General features: G+C 41.4%; 3 protein-coding genes across 11 annotated transcripts in view; 1 reads left to right on the forward strand and 2 right to left on the reverse strand.

The window, feature by feature from the left end:
* Positions 1-814: 814 nt before the first annotated feature.
* EIF1B (eukaryotic translation initiation factor 1B) lies at positions 815-9,069 on the reverse strand. Of its 2 annotated transcripts, none has more exons than XM_066992321.1 (4): positions 8,915-9,069; positions 6,720-6,883; positions 5,930-6,031; positions 815-5,330 (listed from the first exon to the last, which is right to left on the reverse strand). In XM_066992321.1, the coding sequence occupies exons 1-4, from the start codon at positions 8,934-8,936 to the stop codon at positions 5,286-5,288; spliced, it is 333 nt and encodes a 110-aa protein (XP_066848422.1). In that variant the 5' UTR covers positions 8,937-9,069; the 3' UTR covers positions 815-5,285. The 2 variants fall into 2 exon arrangements, with proteins under 2 accessions (XP_066848422.1, XP_013045880.1); XM_013190426.3 differs by lacking the exon at positions 8,915-9,069 and adding an exon at positions 8,643-8,905.
* Positions 9,070-16,057: 6,988 nt separating this feature from the next.
* LOC106041819 (uncharacterized) lies at positions 16,058-22,303 on the forward strand. Its single transcript, XM_013190419.3, has 3 exons — positions 16,058-16,731; positions 19,786-19,954; positions 21,606-22,303. Exons 1-3 carry the CDS (start codon positions 16,660-16,662, stop codon positions 21,782-21,784), a joined length of 420 nt encoding a protein of 139 aa, XP_013045873.2. The 5' UTR covers positions 16,058-16,659; the 3' UTR covers positions 21,785-22,303.
* A 1,515-nt stretch (positions 22,304-23,818) lies between these two features.
* Positions 23,819-27,469, reverse strand: part of MYRIP (myosin VIIA and Rab interacting protein) — a 221,509-nt gene continuing 217,858 nt past the window's right edge. For 6 of the 8 annotated variants that reach the window (XR_010829395.1, XM_066992318.1, XM_048053393.2 and 3 more), the window contains 2 exons: positions 27,279-27,400; positions 23,819-26,623 (listed from right to left, as the gene is read on the reverse strand). Coding sequence is in view for 7 of the 8 variants with exons in the window: in XM_066992318.1 (XP_066848419.1) it covers positions 26,591-26,623; positions 27,279-27,400 (155 nt within the window). In the remaining variant the exon portion in view is untranslated. The remainder of the gene's footprint in view (positions 26,624-27,278; positions 27,401-27,469) is intronic. The other 2 variants (XM_066992319.1, XM_066992317.1) reach the window with 1 other exon arrangement.

The raw sequence follows: 27,469 nt of genomic DNA on the forward strand, positions 1-27,469 counted from the left end.
TATCAGTTTGCAGGGCCATCTTTTTCACCAGTGTTACCAAACACAGATGTGTTACAGTATTTACTGAAGTGCAGCCTGTCATTCATCTGGAAGAAACCCCACCACTTGAGTAGCTCTCTTTTGGAGAACGGCTGAGACTAACTCCTCTAAAACAAAGTTCCCCCCTGTTCGATTTTTTCAGAATTCCTGGGTATGGACCATTTTTTAACCTTTCTTACTACATAAATACTGATGCAAAAATCAGAATTTATTAACATCATTTGCTGGGTCCATCTAAAAGAACAACCTTCTAGTTCACATGGTGGACAGCTACCAACACAACTGTAGTGCCTCCTCTTTCATGGAGTTCAATGTTCCATCATGATATCAAAGACTTGTCTTTCCATACTGTACGAACAGTGCTGTTTCCCTGATTGGGAGAGGGACCACAAACAGCTACAACTAAACTCCATCTTTGAGGAGCACGGCCAGTCTTCCTGCAACCACGGCTGCAGAATTCAGCTAATCTAAGCTTGGAGAATTGAGCCTAGATTGGTTTTTTGTTTGTTTCTGCTTTGTTCTGCATAATCACGGCAACGATGGTTTAACATAAACCAAAATATTTTTATCAGTCCCTGAATTAATTTCAGAACTGTGATGTCACATTTCACAGATGAAAGGCATTCTAAAATAACAGACCAAACTTGAGCACACATTAATGGCTTCATTTTAAAACATTGTGCATTTTGCTTATTTAAGAAAATGGATGATCCTCTTCTACCTACAATTTTAGACCTCAAGCCAACAGCTGTCATCTTATTTTAGAATATGATCATCCCAGAACAAGTCACAATATTTATTAAGTCAGTTAACATGGCTTATGGCAGAAATTTAAAGGAAGAAATAACATCTTTTGAAGTAATCAGATGGTCAATTACAAAAGGATCACATACATCTCCATTCAGTTACACTTCTAACTTCCACCAAAAAAAAAACCAAAAACTTCTTAATAGCATAAAATTACATTTGCTTTAGAAAAACATACATAAAACAACATTGGTACATTTTATTTCAAAAGACTGTTGTATGAACTCTCTAGCAATACAGGTTAAGACTTGTTCATATCACAGGCATGTAACAAAAATTAAAAATGCATGCCAGAAAGTATAAATCCTCTTTTGATATTTTTTCATATCAACTGGAAAACAGTAGGCATGGAGCATCTGGAAAGCAAACAAGAAAATATTCTCTTATTCATCTTAAGAATTTTTGGACTGGCAACTGTCAGCTTCCATGTTGCTGTGCATTTGGGACATGCTCCTGACTACACCAAATAAAGATATATGGAGAGTCTTTGGAGGATGGCAGATCCTTACTACGATAATACACATAACCCTCTAAGAACATTTCCAGTTTCCTAGCAACAGCAGCACAGTAGAGCAACATTCAGTGACCCTGTAAATCAACCCTGAACACATGAAAAGCAACAGTAGCCCCAACTGTACCCCAAATTAATCTATAAAAGGCCTGTCACGTTCTTTAACTTGCTAAATACCAATCTCATACACACTTTCACATAATACTGCTGAGCCACTTTAACCAGGGGTGTCACACGAGTCCTATACACTAAAGCCATCCAGAAGGATTAAGGGAAAGAATTGCTGACTAAAACTCAAATCATCTCTTCTGCCCTATACTGTAAGATTAGAATAGTACAGTCTGTAACATTGCAGCACATTAGGTAAGTGCTTACACAAACTATAAACAGGGTACGGTTTTACAGCAGTCTACGCTGCCTACATAATCTGTGCTTACTGGAAGGTTTGTGAATACATTATGCATCTTTAGGGCAACTGCAAACTGACTGTAATCAGGAGGACAGAATAGGATAAATGCAGAACTGATTTTTTTTAATATTTAAGCTTCAACAAGGGTTCATGATTTCAAGTTTTATAATGGGCTTAGATAAATTTAGAACCAAGCTCTAAAAGCTGTAATTAAACTTCCTTGAAAGATACACAAACAGGAATGGCAATGTTAGTGGTCATTCAGTCCAGGAGAATCTAAGTTAATAAAATAGATTTAAGACAAACTTAAGTCCTGATAAGCTTTTCCACTCTTCTCCCCACCCAGCCCCTGCCTCCTACCCTCCGTCCCCAGGAGTTCTCCAGAATAAAATGCTTTTTGTTTAGGCTGTGCAAAGAACATGACAAATTTGGCAGACCACAAGTGAAGGTCAAGTGTCTGATAATTTACACAAGTAGGAAGTTTACATACTTAAATCACCACATCTCATCTTCTACAAGTACTGACTGCTGCCAGTTTCAGAAGCAATTGTCTCATTGCTCACAGCTGCATTAAATAGGCTCTAAAAATACAATTCAAAAAATTGATGCAACAGCTTACTCCAGTTTATTAGCTGAAAGCCAGCTGCAATAGCCTAACATACCTATGTATATCAAGGTTATGAATTTGAAACAACAGTCCATACACTCAACCAGAGCTAGTGATTAAGCCTAAATATCACTCAGGAGGCAGTGCTGGAGATTTGGAGTACATATGCCAACAAAAAGAAACAACCACTTTGTCATCCAAGCTTGCACACTCTCAATCCTTATCACTGGGTTTTAGAAGTATTTTCTATTACTAGCTCCCTTTTCCTGTCTCAGCTATTATGGGTGACATACTATCTTATTTTCTAACTTATTTTGAAATATTTGGAAAGATTGAAAACTGCCTTCACTGTGGAAACAGGTCTTGCATAATTCTTTTCTAAAGTCTCATGTTTTCCAGCATTCTTGAAACATCGGCCTGTATTTCAAGTAGGCTGAGCTCTGAGAAAGATTTTTTAGTATTACATAATAGAATATGAAATTGTAGAGGCCTTTCCTCTGTAAAATGCAGAGATTTGTAGCTAACCTTGAGCCCAATCTCATCAAGACACTATTCTTATTTAAAAAATATGTAAGAAGTTTCTCTTTCCTCCTCTAAAAGATGAGGTTTTGTTCACTGTCACAAATCCCATCTATTTAAACTCAAAATGTACTGCTTGTTCTCTCAATTTTGACCTTCAAAGGTCAAAGCACAAAACTCTACCACTACAGCACAAAAATCAAGCTCCCTATCAACTCAAGATTCCTCCTATCAGAAAGGACTTTCAAATGAAGGGAAAGGTTTTTTTTCTCCTCATTTCAAGTAAAATGACTACAGAGAAATGACTCAAGCTTCGGTAGTAAAAGTTAATGGAACATCATCTGAAATGAAGACTGACTCAGTAACACGTGAGACTTGTTAATCTCCAGCTCAAAAACCCACTAGAAGTATTCATGTAGTACCACTGAAATAGAAGACAGTACTGCTTTTTTTTTCCCTATTGGACAGGAGAACAAGCTTTAAGTGTCTTTCTGGTATTTGATAAAACAGAGATCATTAAGTGCTACGTATCCCCAAAGGATTAATCATTTTAATGCTCATGAATCAGGACTAGGCAAACCTGTGGTACAATGACTTTATTCCACTAATACGCTAAGACTAGCAAAAGACTTATTCTTTGGATTTTAGTTGTGTGTGCTGACATTTTGTTTTGCTTTCCTTCCTCATCCTGAGTACATTATACCTTAAGAGTTTACTGTTTTCTCGAACACCCTGCTTCTGGAACAGTACAAACTGTAACACGAGGAAAAAATTGTGGAGAGACTGGACACTGGATTCTTACAAGTAGAATTACCTAGACAAGAGAGTACAAAGTTGTCATATGAATGCTCTATAATGCTTCCCTAATTGTTGTTAGTGACATAAAGGTTCATATCTAAATTAATCTAAATGAATTCAAATGAGTTAAAATTTAGCATTTGTCTAGAAAGGCAAGTCTCTGAACATGAAAGAGTATGGATACAGGTGGTAAAAACTAATGTTTTGCACATTTCTTGACTACTTAGGTAGTCAATTTTTTTCCTGAATAAGCTGCTAATAAGTCTCAGTAGTAAAGAAATCTTTCTTCCTTTACAAGGAATACATGACACAACAAGACTTTTTTTTTTTAAAAAAAAAGCTCCCCACTATTCTTACGGTTTGCCAGCTCAGTGCTATTTCAATTGTTTCAGAGAAAATTTCCATGTCTACCTCACAACGAAGAAAGGAGCTTCATGTTTGACCAGGTAAAAATCATTTCATTCTGTTAAGAGTCTTATCTTGCAAGCAGAATACCAAACACTGACAGCTAACTAAAATGAGGAGCTTGGTATAAAAAAAACTATTATAACTTCAAATAACACCAAATTAATTGCTTGCTAGAAAAGTAGCCCAAATCATCTTTCTGTAGTAACACCCAAACCCCACGGCAATAAACCTCCATGTTAACCATTAATCACAGTAAGACTTTTCAAACTTGGAAAAAAGTTTAATGTAGAGCCTGTTCCCTCTTTTACTTCTGCAGCTAACATTACCAGCTAATTAAAGTACTCTGCTTGCCAACATTAAATGCTCAGTCATTGCAGAAGCCAACTCAAGATCCTTCTCCTTCACTAGCAGAAGAGATACAGAATTCTACGTACTTCCTTCAAATCTTTTGGCAGTAGCATCTAAGACCTAGATGTTTAACATGCTCTTAGTAACAGCAGCTTTAAGTATTTCAGCTTATGTTAGTCCTATTATACTTAACACTACCACTACTACAGCCACTGTAGTAAATTTTGGAGAGAAGATTCAGTTACTGAGCAAACAATGTCTTACCACACTGCTACCAAGATATGCCTACACAAGAGACTTAAAGCTCTAGTCTTACTGCTACAGCATAAAATCGCATCAAGCTAATCTACTAATTAGCTAATACTTCATCACATAGATTTGTCAATTTATTCAATAAGCACTGAGATGTACTTGCCACAAAACAGTTTTAGCCATTCTGTAGCAAGGCTACTATACTAGTTTAAACCTTAAGCTAAAGCATTTCAAGATATTCCAGAAAATACATGAATAAACTTTTTTTTTAAGCAACACATACTATTTTAAGACAACTCACACAGGTAAGTCAGATGAAGAAGAGTAAAACTGAACAATCATCACTAAAACATTTCCATTGGAAATGTGCTGAAGTTCACAACTGTCTTCATTACCACCTTACTGAAGTTTTCTTATGTGTTTCTAGTCTACACGCCACACATTTCACATAGTCATGCAAATCTGAACCAGATTTTAAACATTCAGGTAACAGGGAAGTCCATTCACTGCAAAGATTCATTTTTCACAGAAGAGCCAGGCTAGGTAAGACCAAATACTGCAGGATTCTTCATGAGAGTACAGGTATTTTAGAAACCATGAACTTTCAGTTGTTCTTCCTTGACAATGCCAATCTAAAGGAGAAAAGCAACATATTTCAGTAAAGCTTACATGTTTATAGAGTGTTGTGATATCAAATTACCACAATCTTTTACTTTGATCAAAGAAACTGAAATACAGTGTATCCTCAAGAAAGCAGCATTCTGTTTCCAAAACATTTCTGGGTCACACAGAAGAATTTACTATTCAAAAAAAGAAAATCCTATCAGATACTGCATTTGTTCTGTAGTCCTAGCAATTAGTCTTTGACAGTTTAGAAACTCTCCACCATGATTTACACTAGTAAGCGAGTGGCGATAGCCTCTTTCCTCTATAGTAGTTTCAGTCTCAAAATTACTGTTTGCAAACACTTTATTTTACAAATAAAGAACCTGAATTGTACTTCGAGAAAACAAGTAGTATGTTGTAGCAGGGTAAATGCACTCTAAGGCACTTTGATTCTTATTGGAGGTTTACTCTCATCCTACAAGTGCTGCAAGTGTCAATTTACTTTTTGGCTGCAAGCATAAAGGAAGAGTGGACATCTGCTTAATTAACATCAGTGGTCACCTGTTACACTATTGCTTTCAGACAGGTTCAGAATATTGCAAGATGTTTATCTTTAGTCTCTCACCTCCAAAAGGAATTGGCAAATGTTCTTCCTCTGGTCACCTTGAAGCTGGATAACTTCACCGTATTCAGGATGTTCAATCACAGTACCATTACAAGCAAATTTCTAAAAAGAGACATTCATATTCTAAGACATTGAATGTACATTATGATTTTACTTAGAAAGTCTTTTCTGCTTTTCTTTTTCTGAATCTTGTCACAGAAGCTGCTTACTATATTCTGATGTCAAGCAAGGCAAAGGCATGATCTAGTCTACACTAGTTTTGAGAGTAAATGGAGTATGTCTGGTAATGCTTACAGAGACTAACCAAGCTGCTGATGGTAAATTCAAGCAAAGATAGGATTAGCCACCATGGAGGAGGAACTAGCCAATGCTCATTACAAGAATGAAAAACCAAGGCTTAAGATACAGTCTTTCAACTCTGGATTACTTTAAAATAAAGTATTTTCATCCTAGCACAAGGATGACCTCTACTTCAACAGTAACCCACCAATGAAAGAAGCAGGAATGCAAAAATAGTTCTACTTCGAACTGATCTTATTCACATCAACACCCAGAATATTTTTCACTTAATTCTTTATAGGATAGAAATGTTTAGCTGTTTAGCATGAAGCAATGTCACTGGACTCCAAGAGGAATTTTGAGAAAGACAGGGAAAGGGATCAACCTGAATATGGAAGTGATGTACACTGACAAGAATGAGATAAAACAACCGTTCTGTTACTTAGCATTAATAGCTATCATACTCCTTTATATAGTACCTTTATTCTTAAAATCAAATCAAGAACTTCACCTTTTTGAAGGCTTTCACAAGTTTCTTCTTATCATAGTCATCTGCAATTCCCTGAACGGTTGTTAGTGTCTTTCTTCCGTTTCGCTGTTGGATCCTTATATGAATGTAATCCTCAGTCCCTGCTGGGAGTAAGTCGTCACCCTTTGTTGCATCAGCAAAGGGATCTGCAAGAAGAAAATGATTTGTGTAATTCCCGTGCAAGAAAAACGCTCAAGAACTATCAGACAAGTTCCTCACCTCCCAAAGGTTGGTCTTTAGGGGTTAACTTTGCCATTTTCTCCCATTTTAGAACACATTCTACTTTCTTCTATATCTGTATTATGCCTTACCTAGCCTACTAACTCACCACAGCGCTCTCATGCATCTAGCTGCTTTAATACCTTCCTGAACATGAACAATTGCCAGCTACAGTATTAATTGACTGCACTATTTCTTGTAAGCCATGAATCATGAAGCTCTGCATGTGAAAAATGGTTTCTAAAGAATGCTAAGTGCACATAAGGTTTTAGACAGCCATATACTTTTTAAGTAAAATACAGTTTGCAGGGAGAGGTCATATCTTTTATCAGATAACTGGTTTAGAAAAATAAAAGAGCTCTTGCAAACACACTCCTGTACAAGTTCAGAAATCTTACACTCTGACAGCTACCGCACTACCAGCTTTTTAAGCCACCAATGTAATTTGTAACTCATAACCTAAACAAAACACAGCAACAGACGTTAACAGATGACTGCAGCTGTTTCTAAACCAGCACTGTTCTGTCAGTCAGTAGTTTTAGGCCAGAATTGTAACACAGTTCATTTATACTTCAACTACAGAAAGGTCCATTCTCAAATGCTTCCAAGCTTAAGTATATCTAACATTTAAAACTGGAAGGCACTGAAGAAGAAAGGTTTCCAGGTTATACTTCTTGTTCTCTGTTCTCTGCAAAAGCTTATTTAATACTGACTCTATTCTACCTGATAGCCCTACAAGTTTCCTAATCAGTAGCTCCTCTAAATAAATCTTGAAGCATGAACTGCTTTGGTTTTTTTTGTTTGGTTGGTTGTTTTTTTTTTTGTTTGTTCTATTAACATACAAAGTAATTTTTGGATACTAGTCAGAACCATATTGAAGAGCCTCATACACATGAAACACAGGTTCAACATTTGTGCAAGCTACGACTTCCTGAACTTCCATCCAAAACACAAATCCAAGAATACTAATTAAGTTTTGCCATCCACTTAAAACAAACATACCAAAAGAATAAAACTTCAGCAGAAAAAGGAATGGAATTAAAATTTCAAATAAAAGGTGTAAGAAAAATGGAGCCTTGACACAAAGGTGGCTTGACAGAGTTTAGGATTAGGTTGGAGATGAGCCAACACTGTAGGTGTTAACACTAGATAACTTAAGAGAAATCCTGTGAGCTAAACTCCCAAATGATGATTTACATAACCTCCTACTATGTCTCCTATGTGCACAAGGCCAGAGTTAAAATTAACACAAAAAGCTTGACAACATTATCTTACAAAGTCTTTTTTGCTTGCTTCTGTTGCCTACAGATAAGAAAGTTGGAGAACCACAGCCCAGTAAGGTAAACTTCCATGCTAATACAAGAGAAATAACCTACCACCCATACAGCTCGATCTATACAAACAGTATCATAGGTAGGGCATATATCAGGTTTTGGGGCATTAGCAAGGAAAAGGCAGTCTTGCAGCAAAGCAAGGCGCTTTTTTAATTGGAGCAGAGGTATTAAGCAGAAATTTCCCTTCCCTGACACCATACCCGGCCTCCCTTTGCCCACCTAGACTTTAAGACCTTGGGGGCTGCAGCCACCAGCGAGCCCGGCTCGGGGTGCTCCCACACACCCAGGCAAGCGACGGGCCGGCGACACACAAGACGGGGGGCAGGAGCAGGGCGGCAGCGGCTCCCCTTACCGAAGGACTGGAGGTTCTGGATAGAGGACATGCGATTCTGCGGCGGGAGGCTGGCGCAGCGGGGAAACGGCCGCGGCTGGCTCCGCTCCGGTCACGGCTCCGGCTCCGCAGCGCCGCCGGAGGTGGGGAGCGGGGCGGGGAGGGATAACGAAAGGAAAGGGAGGGGTAACGAATCTGCGAGGGAGGCGGAGGGAGGAAAGACTAAACGCGAGAGCTAGGAATAGAGGAGCGGTGAGAGCCGCCTGCCCACGGCACGCCACCCCACGACATACCAACGGGTAGCAGCCGCCCCATCTCCCCCTAAGATAGCGGTTCGCCCCCCCGCTCTGGGTACTTGATGGCCACCCCCGCCCCCGCGCTGCGCCGTGGGAAAGAGAGTCCCCCCGCGCCCCGCGGCTGGAGAGCACGCAGCGCCGCGGAGGGCCGAAGGACTACAGTGCCCAGAGTGCACCGCGCCGAAGTGGCTGCGGGAGCAGCTGGCGGCTGAGGAGCAGCCCAGGTGTTGGCGGTGTGCTTGTGTTCACAGCTCAGTATGTTCCCGAGGAGGGCACGGGCACCTGGAAATAACTGGTCTGGACGCCCACTTCCCCACAGTATAAGCCCCTGGTCACGGAAGCCTCTCGTTATTGAGGCTGACTAACTTTTGGGGTGCCCCCATGGGGTTCCCTTTGTCTGGGTGCCTCTGGTTTGGGTGCTGCTGTTTCTTGGGTCTCCCTCTGTGTTTCCAAGGTGGGCTGACCTTCTAAGCTGTCGTAGAATTGGGGTGTTTTTTCTTTCACCTTACCACTCCCCATTCAGACAATTTGGGAATACAACCTCTTCTTCAGGCATACCTTCCTGGACAAAAAGATGTTCAACGTCAGGGGTGTGTTGGGGGAGACGGTCAGCACCACACAAACCACCTCCTCACGTGCTCCTTCCCTTGTTGGGGCTGCAGTGGTAAATGCTTGCATTTAAACCTCTGCCTTGAAAAGATGTGCTTGCATTACAAAGCTTGCCAGTCCTCAGGAGGTGATTAATGGCTTTGCAGATGTACAATAACCTAGTTGCATTGGCATGCCTGCCAGGACCGATATTTCTCCCTCTCTCCCTCCCTTCCTTCCTTCTTTCCTTCCTTCCTTCCCTCCCTCCCTCCCTGCATTTTGCAGGGAGGATTTCCTCTTTCCCCTGGGGGAAGCAGGGTGATTTGTCATGGAACAAACCCTCTACCTACCGTGTGCTGCCATCACTGAAGCCTTTCACTGCAATATGGCTTGCAGAGAAAGGTTGTCTAAGTCTTACCCAGGTGTCTGCAAAGTGCATTATGGGGACAGCAATGGGAGGATGGGGAGATGCTAATTACAAGGCTTGTGGTGCCTGCTTCAGTCACAGAGGCATGCTACAAATTTGAACAGCATCTGTGGATTGAGGATGCCAAACTAGACACAGAGAGACCTTCTGGGCAGATTGACCAAGCTCAAGACACCCAACCTTAGGGACATGTCCCGAGGAGGTCTACAGCACCTCTCTCAGAGAACTTACATTACTACTAACATGGGTAATTTTTGGCTCTGATGCGGTTTTGCCAACACTAAGACTCTATGCAAAATGTTGTTATATCTTTCGCTCACCCATCATCATCTGATGAAACTTTTTTTCCCAGCAGCAAAGCAGGCCTCCTGGCACCCCTTTTTTCTCCCAGCTCATAGTTTCTTTACCTTGTCTGGACCACTACCACTGTCTCTGTAAGGCATCATGATGAAATAGATCAGCAAACTGTTTGGGGTTATAAAAACAAACTCAAAGTTTAAAACCTCAACTCCACTTCACTTGCATAATACTGCAACAGTTCTGCTGGGACAACCAAAGAGGACAGAGGCTGGGACAGGCTGTGGATGAGAGGACAGTGGATCTTCAGACAGAAAACGAAAGTCTAAGTGTGCAGGCTTAGGCGAGTTCTTTGCTCACTGCAGAAGTCCTTGTGCTTACTTTGAACCTTTATACATTTTAAATAGTTTCGTACTTGTAGTCCTTAGTAGGGTTAACCCAGGCCCATGGGCTCATGGTGCAACTGTGAGATTTATTGTACAGTTTACAAATGAGAGATTTGGTGTCTGGGAAACAACAAAGCTGGTTTATAAGTTGAGAAGATGTGACTTCGTTGTCCTGACAAAATCAGAACAACCAGTTCTTAAGTGCAAACCTTGACAGCTGCAGAGGGAACGGAAACAAATCCTAATTGCACATCTTGGCATGCAGTGGGTGACAATTAAAACAAAGGCTATGTCAGGCATGCTTATTGTTCCCTTGGCAGCCAGCCTTAGCATCCATGTGCTTTGGTGTGCGGTCTCTGCAAGGTTGTGCCAATGCAAAGAGCTCTCTCTCTCAGCTGCCCTCCTCAGAGGGAGCTGCAGGTCTCCATGTCATATCCATCACTTAGGTCTGACACAAACATTGTCTTTGCCACCATCTTGCACCAGGTTTTGGCCACTGTGGGTAGAGACAGGTGGCATCCTGCTGGAGATGTGGTGCTTCTCCTACTTTTGCCCCCTTGGCAGCTGTCCAGAGGTCCCTTGCCTTCACTGAGTCCTCTCCATGGCCTTGAGCATCCACTGCTGTGGCTGTGAAAATCTTGGTAGTGAAGGCTTCCAGCTGCACCTGGCTGCAGAAAGGTGGGCCAAGCAGGCATGGCCTAGCAGCAGCAAATAAATTAGGTATGAGCAGTTAAAATAGGTGTAAAGCCTGTGTGGAAACCAGAGGTGTTGTTGCTTAGGGTTAAATTTCAGATTGCAGCTAATTGTTCTAGAGACAAGACTGGAGTTAATCCCATTCCCTAATATCTATTTAATATCAGTGCTTAAGCAATGGTCTGGGACCAATATTCTTGCTATTCCATGGCTAATATAGAACTCGACAACTATTCTGCAGGAAAAGAAGAACATCTTTTCTAATTATCCTGATCATGGCTTCAAGCTATTTAAGTGTAATGGTTGCAAGACCTGGTTATGAATAGCAATTAGAGCTTTCCTTTGACAGTATCTCAGTTCATCTGTCAAATGGTATGTGAATCATTGAAGGTTATTTATGACTGGATCAGCTGCAAGGATGAAATCCAGGGACTCACTGGCACGCAGATGAAAAATATGACACAATGGAGCCATCAAGTATACTTTTGCACACAACGCCATGGTAATTCAAAACCACACCTTTACTGAGTACCCCCAGGAGTACTTCAGCTGCCCTTCAGGAGTAACAAGTAAGCCAGACAGTTGGGAGAAATATTGTTCTTCCAGAGAATTGTTGTGTTGGAAATTTGAGCCAGAAATACCACAAGAGCTATGTGTCAGGAAAGAAGAAGTCACCCATGTGGTAAGGGCTAAAGCCTTGCTTTAAGTACGATTCTGAATGATATCTGTCATGGCATGTGTACACATAAGGATGCCCTTACCTTAAGCTCCCTTCAATCATCTCTGTAATAAGTGGAATGAACAACACTGGGGGTTTTGTTTTTTTGTTTGTGTATATATGTACATATATATATATACACACACTTTCATGTGCAGCACCCTAATACTGAATTTTTTATTCCTTAGGAGCCTTTACAAAGCCAAAAGGTCTGTTAATTTAACTGGGGATTGCTCATGGTCCTGTGTTCTGCCTTATCAGGCCATAGCAGACCCTGTGCTGACTGTCCTTTGCTACAGCCTGGAAACCCAGGCAATTATTGCTTGAAGTATGCAGTGTTCAAGCATCAGTTTAAGTTGCCTGACAAAGCAATTGTGCATGGAATGTGCAAATAGCAAATAGCAGCACTAATCCTGTATTCTATCAATGCAACTACTTTATACACAAATTCAGCTCTACTCCAGCACCAGAGGTATGACTGTTCTGGCCTAATGTTGATAATCTGAAAATAATGACCAAGTGCTGGAATACAGCGCTGGATGCTTCAAGACAGGCCAAATTACTTCCATCCTTGATTTCTTTTCGTGAACTGTACTCTTCCTTGCTCCTGCTACATGGGTCTACCTACTATACCCAGCTGCATTTCACAGCCATGCTAGGTGCTACGCTGAAGGCTGTGTAATGCCTCTAGCAGGGAGGAAGAATAGCAAAAGTTTCAGAAGAAATCTTCCCTCTATCTACACTGTCAGCAATGTGGTTTTGAAAGTGGCTGTAACCACGCCAAGTCTGGCTTGTATTTTTCCATCTGGGCTCTAAATCTGATGCAAAGCCTCCATAGTGTGCTAAGGAAGGGCTTAGGGAGCTTGATCAATGCCCTGATCTGTAGCCCATGCCTGAGCTGCCCAGCTGCTAACAGTTGTTCCAGTGATAACTGGAGAACTGTGCAAAGCTGGCACTGTGGTGGTGGTAAACACTTGGATATCCAGTCCAACTTGTTAGAGAGCTGTTCGGTTTAGCTTCAGGTACACGTTTAGATTTTGAGATACACATGCTTTTGTTTGAAACTAGTGGGGGTTCATTTGTTGTTCCGTGATGAGCAAGAGGCTAATTTCTGTCTTAACCACTAGATGGTCCTGTTTCTCAAAGAAAAAAATTACTCCAAAATAAAGCCAGTCTTGGCTTTTCTCTAAACCTGAATAATGTTAGTAGAGAAGAGCTTCAGTGTAAATCCAGACATAATTAATGGTCACACATTGTTGCTTGACTTGACATGGTTTTCAGAATAGATTGAATACAACTTTCCATGAATCCTCCAAACTCAGTTAGTGCAATTGGGCCTCTTCTCAATCACTGATATAATATTTCCTGGTTAGTTAGGTAAGAATTTCCAGCTCCAGACAGCACAAATCTCAAATCTCTCCCTCTCATTCAAAGATAAGCAAAATCAGAATGGCCATATTTTATTACTTCATTTCAAACATATAAGTCATTTTCTACCTCAGTATGAAGGCTGGGCAGATTCATGGCTTATGTAGAAGTTCAACACTGTGGTATTTTCGAACTATTCTCATGTTGGCATGTGAAACAATGAGAGTGGTGGGCTGGAAAATAAAATGTTTTTGTTTTTCTATCCAACTGCATTAAATGCCTTTGCTTTGGTGGTTTTCACGTTTAGTTTGTGTGCATGTGCCCAACTTCTCAGTAAACACAGAAGAAAGAAGGAGGTAGTAACAACTCTGCCCCTTCACTGCATGCCAAGCTGTCCTCTAGATGATCTTCCCAGTTCATGCTTTCATCACCTCCTTTCCCTTGATCATTCTTTCCCAGTTCCTCCTAATTATGAATGTCTTTTGCATTTCTGTGCTGTCTTGCTTTCCTGAGCCAAAGCATAAGTCTTGCTATGAACAGCTTATCTAAATAAAATAAGATCACAACTTCCTGAAAAGCTTCTGAGAAGACAGGATGATTTATGTGAAGCCTCTCAGTGCTATAGATAGCACTAAGATAGTTTGGTTGTGGCCTGCTGGAAAGAGATGACTACTTATAGTCAATGAAGGTGGAGTAAAATAGTACTTTGGTAAGAGAGATGCCTGATGAGGCTCATTTAAATAGACTGTCTCATAGCTGACTAGTCTTCATTGCCCAGAACATTTTACAGTAACCTTTCATGAAGGCAGAATGACCAAAAGCAAAAATGAAAAAATAAGTGCTTGAAACTGGCAAGTGGTGCATCCAGAACAGAGGCATGGATTTGATCCTTCTTGTAGCAGGGAGAGAGCTGTGAAATCCATGGCATGTGATGTGGATACTGAGAATTAACATGGGTTCAAGAGGCAACTCTGAAAGATAAAGTAATCCATTAAGGGCTACCTGCTACAAAAACATATTAGGCTTGGGAAGTCTCTGAATCACAAATCTCTGGGGCCTGTGAGGGTGTTCTTGCGAGGAACATCAAAATATACTGCCTTGCTTGCAGAGTCTTCCCTAGATATTCTCTGTGGGCCACCATCAAAAGCCAGATACTGCAGCAGATGAACCTTGGGCCTGAGTGAAAGCAGCTGAGCATATTAGAGCATTTTAAATGCTGGCTCTCCTAATAATGATTTTTCTTTTTATGGCATATTATTTTTCAGGCATCATTTACTAATAAGCATATCATGTTTAGATGAAGATATTGCACAATTTTATTTTACATGGTCATGTAGGCATCAATCAGTAAAAATTATTTGTGCTGTTGAAAGTCTCACGTCACAATGGTAGCAAGACTAGAAAGAGTAAAAGGGATGAGTTTGCCTTTTACTTCTGTTTTAAGATGATACGATCACTTAGCAAAACAAGAACAGATGCTACACATCCTGAAGAGAAAAAACTCTCACTCCAGCTATAGCCCACTAGAGATCAAGAAAGGATACCTACATTTTCTGGTCCAAATAAACATGTAGAGTCATAAGGGAAAAGAGCTACGATGCAAAACAATGAAGGGTTTTACTTACGAAGATAACCCCTCCACACATGCACACCAAATTAGCACAATGGAGGCACAGCTATGGACTGGTTCTTGGATGCAGATTGATTTTTTAAGTAGTGAGTGTTTGCAAGGTTCAAAGGGAACATGCTAAAAGGAGGTTGCTGAAGGAAGAATGTATATTGATTGTGTTGGCTGTAGAAAGACCTCTTGTGCTGTCATGGACTTGAAGTGCTCTTCATATGTTGCTATTGTGATCCTAAGTAGTCTGAGTAAACTCTTGAAAACTTGGATAAGGGAGACACTTCTTTTAGCTGTTACTAAGTAGAATTTGGAGAAAAGAAGAGTATTTCTTAGGCTTCCTTACTGTGTGTGTTCATACACATGGCTGTAGAGAAAACTACTACACATAAGTGAGAAATTTAGTTTAACTCCCATATTAGTGATCACCCCCTCCCCTGGATGGTGGTGGTGGGGATGCCTTGATACTGAGTAAGATCAGGGCAAAACAGAATTTCAGTCATGCTTCCTTGTACAAGTACCTCACAAATTACACTCTCCCCTCCCCCCAAATAAATAAAAAATAAAAAATCACTCATTTCTTTTGGGAGGTGGTTGCAGTGAAAAAGTGTCATTTATACTTTGAGGTTTCCTCAGCTGGAGGTGTCTTTGTAGGAAAACTAAATGACAGTTCTGCTATTGAACTCCCACTTTGTTCTGTTGGCATTGCAGTATCTCCTACTTGGTCGCAGCTTATGGACTGAGTCATGTCTCAGGGCCAAGTCTTTTAAGCACAGGTTTACAAACTGTTTCTTCAGGTGTTCATTCTCACTAGGAGCTGAGCACGACCCTGAATCTGCAACAGAGACCGCGGTCTCCAGAGAGCCCCATGGCCCTCCACATTTCAGCCTTTCCACAGAGTTGCAACGGAGGAGTGAAATACCTGCCAGGGTGAATGCTGATCCTCTACAAAACCTCACAGTAAATACAGTCATAGCTGTTAAAGCTGTGGGATCTGTAACAGCGAGAACTGTGCTGACACATTAGTCAAGAGAGAGAGGTAAAAATAGCCATGTGGAAGAGATGGCTACTGTAGAAATGCAGTATTGCTTGAGATCTTAGCCTCGTGCTGATGAAACTTTTCTCCACCACAACTTTCATAAGCATGTGCTTGGACACAAGCTGAGCCTGATGGGATTTGATCCGTTGCTTGGGTGGATCAGTCGCTTGGGTGCTTTGTTGCTGAAGGGCCTCACGTGTGCACAGGGGTGAGCTGGCCCCAGCTGCGGGTCAGGATGAGAGCTGTGGACTCACGCGAAAAGGGGAGGTGGGACAGCAGCCAGAGGAGCACGGGCAGGGAGCCAGGCTCTGCCCTGCACTGGGCATGGCAGCCAGCACTGCCCCAGCCTGCCTGTGGACCCCTGCCCTCTGCTCTCATCTTGGTGTGCTGGGGAGCCTCAGCGAGATGTCCTTCCAGGCCCCCGCCTCCATGTAGCGCCGCCCTCGGCTCTTGCTCCCTGCCCTGATCAATAGCTTTCTAAGGGAGCCTCACTTCTCTTCCCCTCCCTTTGTGAATTTAAATTTTGCTCACTAGCACTGCTGACGTCCTCCTGGCCCACCTCTTGACTCCCCCCACCTTCAAGCCCACTTCTCTGCACTATAAAAGCCATGAGCCCCCAGCAGCCACCCTGCTTCTCCTCAGAACAGCAGCTACCTGAGGAACTGCCTTGGTGCAAACAGGTGAGTGACAGCTAGCTGCTTTGGCACTTGTCCTGGCTCTTTCCTGCTGGATTTCCTTGTTTTAATTTTTATTTTTGGCTTTTGCTTCTCTACATTAATGTACATAGCTGTGCTCTGTGCTCAGTCCCATGCACTTTTTCCCAGTTTTGGCAGTGAAGGAGGCAGTGCCGAGGAAACCTGTGGGCAGTTTCATGCCTCTGCAGGGAGAGCACAGGCTGGAGCCTGCAGCACAGTGGTGATGCGAGCCTGATCCCAGGCCTGGAGTCACCCTAGGTTTGAGCTCTTGTGGAGGTTTCCAACACTGCTTTCAAACCTGAAAGCCACTTGGATTTGCACAGGAAAAGGGTAACACAGTTGCTGGTCTTGAGTAAGATGCTATTTTAGGGTTTAGAGAGTTAATAGTACCTTGTCTTCTGAAGATATCCACTGTAGGTTTAGACCAGATGGACCTGTAGCAGAACTCAAGTTCAGTGTGCTTTGAGCCCTTGTGCCCAGAGGGAGGGCCAGGCTGCCTCCTACTGCTTGTATGGGGCATATCCACAGCAAGTTGTGATGTTGACAGGGCCAGAGGTGCTGGGGATACTTGCTATACTCCAAGGCTGCTGGAAAGCAACATTTCTTTGATATCCTCAGCTGGGAATAGCATGGTCAGAGCTGACAAACAGGACCTAGGTGCAATGACTTCCTTAATGGCTTAGCTGGAAATACAAATGAGTTGCTTCACTGTAATTTTGCCGGTTACTTAAACAAGCTGTAACTTTCTCTGATATCGATTGAAGTTACCGGACTGCTGTCACAGATATTGCTCAGCCAAAGTTTAAATGCTCTTCCTGCACAGGGACCAAGCAGAACCAGCAAACTGACTGAGTTGGCAGTGGTGCTAACTTCATGCTGCACTCCATGAACAAAATTGTTCCTGAACCTTTTAATTGTGTCAAGTTTTATTGAAACTGGTAAATTTTTTAAACTTTTTTTTGGTGATTATTTAATGGTTGGAAAGGGAGAGCAGGCAAAAAGACTACACGAGGTCTTAGTTTTCCAATTTTCTGTTTGGAAGGAGGCAGGTGGGCTGTGGGCTCAGGCAGGTCTGTATCTGAGGAGATCACAGACCATCTCCCAGTCCTGTTGCTTCTCAGGGCCAATGCAAAGGCCTGTGAGCCGGTAACCAGAGTTTTGTACTTCTCCTTCATGCCTAGTGACAGGGTGGAGCTGGAGTTGAAGATGCTCAGCATCATTTTGGGTCAAGTTTCTGGCAGCACCTGTGCCTATGTTTCTCCCCATACAAGCAGGGGTAGGACAATTAGGAGGAGAAAAAATAGGGAGGATCAGAGGTACTGAGTCCCCTGACTATGGCATGGCATGTTACTTAGTGAAGAGCAGTGAACACCATGTGCTTCACTGAAACCCCAGCCAGGTCAAGGAGCTGAACAAAAAGTTTGATAAACAACAGCACTCTAGGAAGTGGCCTGAATGGCTGATTTAGGCACAGGACCCCCTGATGGAGACTGAGACATAGCATTGCTTAGGAAATTTTTGTCTTTTATTACCAATGAGCTCAACATCAGGTCTTCCATTCGATCACTCAGTTCCCAGAAAAGCTAGACATAAAACCATACAGCAAGTAATCTGGAAATCCTGTCTACAGCCATCTAAGCACACAGGAGAAATTCCTCAAAACATCTTCATTTTGTCTCACTGAGTTTAAAGCATTGTTAAACATGGAGCAACAAGAGATGTACACCAGCTGAAACTGAAGCCAGAATGCATCCCATGTGGTTTTACATGCTAAGATCATTTAGTTCTGATTGCCTTGAGATATTAAATTAAAAAAATAATTTACAGTTTGGTTAAAATTACTGGTTAAAATCATTTTCCACCTAGCTGCCTGCTAAGTAACTGCTAGTGTGGGGAAGGAAAAAAAAACTAACCAAACAAACAAACAAAAAAACACCTTCACTGATTACTAGGGCTCAAAGAGCTTTTAGACTGCATTTTAATGAAAGATATAGACAGATTTTTCATGTGCTCTTTTGTTGCTCTTGCAGTGTTCTTGGGAACATCTTCCATCAAAAGATTCTCATTCCTGCTCTGCCCACACTGAAAGTGAGCTAAAATTTTAGCATTACAGTGGTCAGGCAACAACGGGGGAAAAAAATCCCACCCTTACACAGGGCGCAGCCTCTGTGTGGGCATAGCCAAAAGTACTTCCTGTAGCTCTTTGCCTGTGTATCTACTCTTAAGCTAATACTTAAGCAAACAGGGCTTCTACTGACTTCTGTATGCAGAGGCTCCAGACCATCAAATATGGCCAAATTTCGCACATTACAAGGTAGACTCCTAGTATTACAGCTGGGAGAACTGCTGCGATGTAGCTTGCCCAAAATGTCACATAGATAGGATGTAGTGATAACCAGAGCCCGGGATTCTTTACCTCCTGGATGCTGTTTGCTTGACTAGGCACAGTCCTTCTCTCTTGGGGATTTCTCATCTGGTTGCATCTGGATGCATTGACAAGATTGGGACATCTAACAGTGGAAACCATAACTGGAAATCATACTTTTGCATGCTGTCTGTGAAAGGATGAGCTGACAGGGGAGAAACATTCCCTTTCAGTAAATCTTTCTAATGCACTTAGTTTTAAAGAGATTGTGTAAATTGCAAATGTTAAATATATTTCACAAGTGTGGAAAGGATGATAGAGATAATGGCTAAAACACACTCTGATGGCCAATGCCCATGACCATACAGAGGGGCACACAGAAAGTCAGCAAACAGCAACCTCAGGGCCAGGATTCAAGTGTCATGTAAAGCTGTGCCATAGGTTTTTATGGATGATGGGGGAAAAGCCCAAGTTGAAAACTTACCTCAATAGATGTTTCACTGTACAGCCTTTGTCTTTAAACAGAAATACCCAGGACATTCCCAGTGTCTGGGTTTCAGAGGACTTAGTCATGAAATGGCTCTGACAGGAACACACTGTTACAATTGACACCTTCCTTCACCTTGAGGGCTTTAACTCATATGTGTTCCCTATGCCCATTTTTCTCCTCACAGCCTTCCTACCACCACTCCACCATGTGGCATCTGATCTCGTGGACACCACGTGCCCAGTGGTCACCAAAGCACTTAAAGTTGGTCACTGTCTACATGCTGGTGCTCTTGGTATCTCTCAGCTTTGCTTCAGGACAGAGCAGGCCATTTAAACATCAGATAGACAACAGAAGTAAGTATGAGTCTCACCTGACGTAATGTGGTGGACCCCTATATGATGACCTTGTGGCCTCTGGTGCATCAAGGGATCAGGGTCGCACTGTCAGGCAAAGATCAGCAGCAAATCCACGTGGGTGTTTCCATGATAAAATGGATGGATAAAGCGTGGTGTGGAATCCTGTTCTTCAATTTACATTAACTTAATCTCCACCTCATGACCCTTACTTTGCCAAGGAAAATACTGTAATTTTTTATAAACACCAGAGGAGACACGAATTTACAAAAGACTGATGAAGAAAATGCAAGGCAGTACACATTGACTATTTAAGCATCTAATTTTCAGCTATATTCTGTAGATCTGTGGCAGTTCATGGCTGCTTCTAAGGAGTAACAAAGCAGCATGTGCCAGTAGCTTAAATTTGCTTTACAGGGATCTTCATGTCTGTCTGGAATTACAAGTTGTCTGAAAGTCAAAATAAAAGTGGTTGAAGCATACTCATTCAGATATACTGTGAAGAACAGAGCTTGCCCAGATGAAGGATAATTCTGAATGTCCTAAGGAAATGCTAACACAGAATACAAAATATTTTTGAGAGAATCTGGATCATGATATCTCACCTTCCCTCCAAGGAGCAATGGGTGATGATTGAACGTGGAGTGGGAGAGAGTTGGGTGTGGGGAGTAAGGCACGTGGGTTCTCAGTGGCACTTCTTTCCGCTTTCAAAGACAATTAGAGATGTGGGGAGCCTTGGTTTAGGTACTTGAGTGAAAAATATGAAATGGCTTAGGTTTTGGTGAGCAGTGGGATGTTAAACACTGTACTGAAACACTTACAGGGTGTATGGAGAAATTTACAGCCGAAGTGGATTTTTTGTTTTGTTTTGTTTTCTCTGTTCAAGTGGGGATACACACAGGGGAAAATCCTGCTGCCTTGCCTGAGACTTTAGCGTGACTTGGATACTGTATGATGCACTTAAATTGAGATCTATTTCCTATTCCTGACATCCCACTGGCTTTGCAATGATTTGGCTTTCTTTGGGGAAGCTTCACCTTTGCATATTTTCCCTGCCACTATATCTTAGTCTTCTAATACAACTATACCCTCTCCACACCTGCTGTAGAACTACACCAGGCTATAAAATAAGCCAATTATGAGTATATTTCATAAGCATTAAAATGAAAAAAAAATCATCCATGAAAACAATTGAAGGAGAATTAGGTTTGTATGTGTACCTCTAGCACAGGAACCCTCCCTGCAATCCAATGGATTTGTTAGCCTTTAGAGATGGTACGTAGAGCAGAAATGAACGCTGCAAAGTAGGACCTTCAGGATTTTGGGCACCTCAGAGGGGATAGTCTAAAAGGGGCAGACCAGGGAACTGCTGTGGTCTTCCTGGATGTAGGCTGCTTTGTAACCTCTTCCAGAATTGCAGGTTATGCAGAACAGACAGATGAAAATTAATTTTGCATCTGAATGCTCTTTCTTTAGGTTCAACATATGGCAAGCGACCCTCACAGGCACCAGAAAGTTGTGTCTGGCTGCAGCCCTTCCCCTTGGCTTTTCTCCTGAGCTACTAATAAACTGTTTAATGCCCTTGAGGTGTTCAGGAAGTGCTGCCTTTACATACAGTAGTAGATGCTTCACCCAGTGCTTTGAATTCCAGGTCCTGAGATTGATCCTTTTTGGTACGTGGGACGTGGCGTTCGCCCCATCGGTCGGTTTGGGAAGAGGCAGATGAGAAGCAGCCGTGGCAGCCTGAGGCCCATGAACAGGCACCTGGATTTCATCTTGAATGCCTTGTGGGAACAAAAAGTGTTGGATGCAGAGGACAGTGACTGGTGACATCTGTGTCCTGAGGTGGTGACCTAACTTCTGCTCTCTGAATTGCCCCTCCCCTGCACATCAGACCTCTAGTTCTGCTTTTGTCTAGCAATCCCATGCTTCTCCTCTCTTTGCTTCTTGTGCAAATTCCTCCAAAAACAAACACATTTGGGGTGCAGGTAAAAGACAATGCATTGACACTAGCACCAAGTGCAAACATAGCTTTTAAAAGGGCTTCTTCCCTCCTATACCTCACCAGTCTCTTTCCTGAGCTGTAATGATACCATGCACTGTAGCGTTAGGTTTAACCAAAAAACAAACAGCTTCTGTGCTGGGATTTAAACTCTGCAGTGTTAAGTGTATCATGAAACCTTTCTGTCACATTTCACAGTCAATGGCTATTCGTATGTAAAAATAAAAAGCAATAGTTGGAAGAAAGAAAAAAGACTCTCACTAATTTTCAATGTACCTGCATTAATGGCATGAAATGCTCGTGCTCTGTGTGTAGATGTTATAGAGATTGTTAACATCCACTTCCGGGAATGGCGCCCTGAGCAACCCATTGGCCTTTTATGATTCTTCCCATGCTTCTGGAGAGATACATTAATGAACAAAAAGGAGCTTCTGTCAAAGATAAGTATTTTCACCCTGCTGAAGGTCAGAAAATGAGGAAAAAATTGGCTAATTAAACTCTTCAGAGTCGTTTTGTGCTTACTGCGTGTAATCGTGTACCATTATCATGGTGTATTATCGTGTACCAAAATGGTTAAGGGCCTAAACTATCTGATAACCTTTAAAACAATGTTGCTGTTTTTAAGTACACTATCTGATCAAGCTGAAGCCACTCTCTGAGGATCACAAGCAATGTACAAACTACCACATTAGTCCACATCAATAAGCCTTGGGTTGTGGTTTAACGGTCATATTTGCCACAGTAATTAACTTTGTTATACTCATTTTATAAGAAGTGTTATTTGCAATATGTTTAATCTCGATTGATTACTACTACCAGCAAGAATATTCAAATGCAGTTTAATCTATGGCGTATATCCAAAAAAGATAGCTTACAATTTAGCTAATGAATGATGGTTAAATCCAGGCCATGAATCCTAATGCAAATTGCAAATTAGAATGAACTTGCATTTCTAGTTGTGCTTTGCTACAACTACTACTAAAATTTGCTGGTGGTTGAATTAATTATAACAGATAATTCAACCCTTTTTTTCTGTTTGTGAGTGGTCTATCAACAAGGAGTGGATTTTTATATACTAAGGTAGTTATTGCTATTTATAATCAACATATCTGCTCACCCAAAGTGTTACTTACTTAAAAAACATTAGTTTAAATGAACACCCTCATGGTGTAGAAACTAAGCTGATAAAAAAATATATATTGATTATCATTTGTCTTATGAGGCTCTGAAAATACCAGACTAAGATTATTGGCAGGGCTGTTGCTCAGTTTATCCTTTGGTAGCAATCCCAGCGAGAGTTACAGAAATTCTGCTTGCTTGAGATCGTATTTCACCGCACAGGCATGATGGTTTGGAGAAGACACCATCAAATATTCTTAGCAGGATCCCTCTTGCCCCAACCCAGCCAAAAGCAACCTGAACCAAGTGTGTTAATGCTTATTCCTCCTCTCAACTGAACAAGGTGACTCTGGAGTTGCCCATCTCCTGTGTTTAACAGAGAATGGGTGGTTTGTGATGTGGCAGTACCTGAAGAGCTGCGTGCAGCAGCATGGTCAGCATGTTTCCTGACCGGAAGGGCACATGAATCCACACCACAGAGGAGAACGTCTGTGTTTAATTTATGAATTAAGTCCTTGAAAAAGGCATTATTTTCATAAATTGCTTTTACTCTTTTATAATTTTCTTGACAATAATTCTTGGTGAGTATGCTGATAACAACAAGGCAAGCTTAATATTTACTCAGACTTAATCAAATAGATCATATAGTCTTCATTTTACCCGTTAAAATATTTTCATTTATAAAAATTAATCTAAATATAAATATTAACACTAAAGATTGAAATTACTTGATGACAAAATAATTCTTTGTGTGCTATAACATATGTTTTTATGATTTTTTTAAACAGTAAATTATATCTTTGCACATATTTGGCACAATAAACATTTGTAAAAATTCAAATGCCTTATAGCAGGTAGGATTTTTTTTCTTTTTTCTTTTTGCAATGCTTACACAGTACACATTTTTCTGTCAAAGAAGACTGAATATTTTAACATTGTAACATGATAATAGTTGCTTTTCATGCCTCTTAAGGAAAACAACCTATTCCAAAATTTGTTGGCTTATTTAAATCACACTAACAGAACAAAAGCCAAAGAGTTATTCTATTAAAATTAGTAATTTCTGCATTGATATTACATACACAACATTAGTTATTATTATTAGACGAATATGTAGACCAACCACCATTAATGACATTTCATAACACGCATACCTGCATAAACCAGAACCTGGGAATGTATTGTATACATACATGAGAACAGTCAAGGGAGGAGGAGGAGACTGAATAAAAGAAAATTCCTAAGCATCCTACTCTGTTTAATCTCCTTTACTGGACTGCATATATAAATAAAATCTATCTTTTATATATATATTTATATATTAAACAAAGCGGGCCAAATTCTACCCTCACATCTGTGCAAACCAGTTCCAGAGAACTAGTATTGTGTGAGAGTAAGAGAAGGCATAATTTCACCCAGAATAAACATATCGAGTCAGACCTTCGGCAGATGGTAATTCATCAAAGAGACAGAGCGACACTTGTGTCTTCTAGGTGAGAAGATGGCTGTATATATTCTGACAGTTCCTTACCTACAGCTGGACATCAGCACGCTGACAAACTTGGCTTCAAATATAGGTGACAGATTTGTAACTGGAACTGTTTTCCCAACCATCCCATCCTGCCATCCTTTATCAACCCCACCTGACCCCCAAACCCCAATGTAGTCAGGAGATTTGCCAAGTTTTGCTCATACTTGCCCAAGCACAAGCATGTCATGGCCCAGTGTCCCAGGGGACCATGTTCCTGCCAGCTGGCAGGTAACGTGTGGGTGCTCTGCTAGCTGGGAACCTGGGGAAAGAAGCAGCTCTCCTCCTCTCCTGGTACCCGCTGCTCTTGAGAAAGCTCATTGCCAGCTCTGAAAATCAGGTTACTGTCTTCTGAGTGGACTGAAAAATTGGAACAAACTGTTTGAGACCAGTCTGATTTTTTTTCAGTGTTTTCTGTCTTGAGCTTTCTGTATGCTTTAACAGCAATTTAAAAAAAAAAAAAAAAAGAAGCCATGAAGTCAGCCAGGTGCAACCTCAGAGCCCCCTAGCTAGTACTAGCAAAAGATAGAGGCATCTCACTGAAGAGAGGTGTTCTCTGGCCCAAGGCTCCTTAGTGCTGACAGGGAACTTACCAGCTCATGCTCTCCTTCATAGCATGATTTCACATCAGTGCAGAATGCATTTGGGTACTTGCACTGAATTTGATGTAGAATATCACAATCACCTCCTCTAACTACCTCCTTTGTATTCCCCAGAGGAAAAGGTACCACAAATTGGCAAGGCCCTCCCCCAAAAGGGCCAGAGGAACACTCTGTAAATGGCATCTTCACTCCTTGGCATTTGATCAAGGGCCTTCCAGGGTTTGGTTCCCCTTTTAAGGGTTTCAGGAAATGAAAGAAGAAATTTCACTGTCCACAATCTGATTCAGAGTGGTCCAATGGTAATGGGGTGCATATGGCACCAGTGACAGGCCCCAGCTACTCCACGATGGCTACAGACTAGTAAAGGAAAAGACTTCTGGGCTACATTTGTCCCCTCCTCAGAAAAGGAAGCAGCCAAAGGGAATCTCTTATAGTTTACAGCCACCTTGCAGCCATCAGCCAGTCAGCAGAGATCTCATCCACAATGCTTTTACTTTCTTTTTCCAATCTTAAAGATTTGGTCAGAATTTATTCTCAACTACAGCATGGTTAGATGCCATCAAGGGGACAATGATACCAAGAAGAATGATACAGACAAAGGTGTTGGTTTCACAACAGTGTTCAGATGCATCCAGATGCTGGGATTGTAACTCAACAGACATCTGGTCCACATCTGCTGCTTACCACCAATTCATGGCTCAGCATGACATCCACATTCCCCCCTGCCACCAACTGCAAATACCTAGCTCTGGAGCTAGAACATTAACTCTGCCAAATGTATTTTCAGGGAACTGAGAAGTCTTTGTATATCGCATCTCCTCCTACCAACCTTGTCAAAACTTCCACTGGCTCCTGGAGAGCAGAGCTAGGTACACAGGTTCTCCACTCCCACCAAGTAGCTGAAAAGCAGCATACACTGCACGGAGTTGTTCTTATTGCTCGACAAGACAGATGCCTACATGAACATTAAGAGGCCAGAAAATGTGGATCACAAGTCTGCTTTGTTCATTCTTTTTGAATGAAATATTGGCCTGTAATTATGATTGACTGAGTGTACAAAAACATACTGTAGTTTAAAGACAACATACTTTAGTACAACCAATGGGGAGAAAAAGTGCATCTTAAAATGTGGAGCCTTGCTTTTGAAACTCATCATCCTTTCTAGAGTCTTGTGAGAACTTTAAGGCAGAGTTTCCTTTAGCAGACCACAATGCTGAAGACTTGGACAGATTTCTCAGTGAGGTATCCAAACGAAGCCCTGTAACTGAGGCATTGTGGGTTCTTGAGGGTCCATTTTCAGCTGGACATACACAATGGCTGTTAAGTAAAGGCACTCTAGTGTACAGCCTTAGGCAGTGTGTTATTGGCAGTAGAGAAGTATAAGTTTAGTACATCACAGCAGATCCTATAGCAGGTTCCTAGAACAGAGAGGGACAGGAAAGAAAGAAACATGAGTGAAACACAAAACAAGGTTGCTGAAGGGAGCCAGATCCTTCCCTTTCTCACCTCCCTACCTGTTTTACACATATCTAGTGGTAGACCACTTAGTCATCTTTTCTTCTTATGCATCTACAGCTGCTAGAGAAGAAAATGATTGACAGCCGTACAGTGAAACCTACTTGTTCAAATCCTGCTGGGTCAATGTGCAGCCTGTCTACTCCTTAAATTTCACTTATGCTAGCTTTGAACTTTTCTCAAAAATCACTAAGATTCGAGGTGACCCTCACCTGCAGAATTATGCTGTGAAATTGGTACTGGAAGGGTCTGAACTGCAGGTCCACTAATTTATTTCTTAATTTTAAATAAGGGTAGCACATTCCTGTAGACCTGGCAGCTGTGATATATTCCTACAGGCTAACATTCTGGAGCACACAGCTGCTACATACCGCTATAGTCAGACAGCTTCCAGGACACTGGACACATTTGTTCAGAGTTACCTCAGCATTCTCTATTCTTTTTCCTCCACCTATTAAGAGGAATTTTGTGAAGATGCTGAAACATATACACTGATACCTCTATATTTCTACTTACTGCTTTTAATAGCATTTTTGAAAACATATATTATGATTTTACCATGAAGTCCTTGGCAGTGCTTTTCCTCTCTTCAGTTCTTTGCGTTAGAGATCCTTGAAGCATGAAGTTTCTATTAAACGTTCTGACAGTGGTAATTGGAGAACAATCTATTTTTTCACCTGCTAAAAATACAAAAAAGGAAATTTTTCACCTTACAGATTGAAGAGAATGTAATAATGCTCTTGAAGAGT

Source organism: Anser cygnoides, chromosome 2, assembly GCF_040182565.1.
Source record: "Anser cygnoides isolate HZ-2024a breed goose chromosome 2, Taihu_goose_T2T_genome, whole genome shotgun sequence".
In the NCBI taxonomy this organism is placed as follows: Eukaryota; Metazoa; Chordata; class Aves; order Anseriformes; family Anatidae; genus Anser; species Anser cygnoides.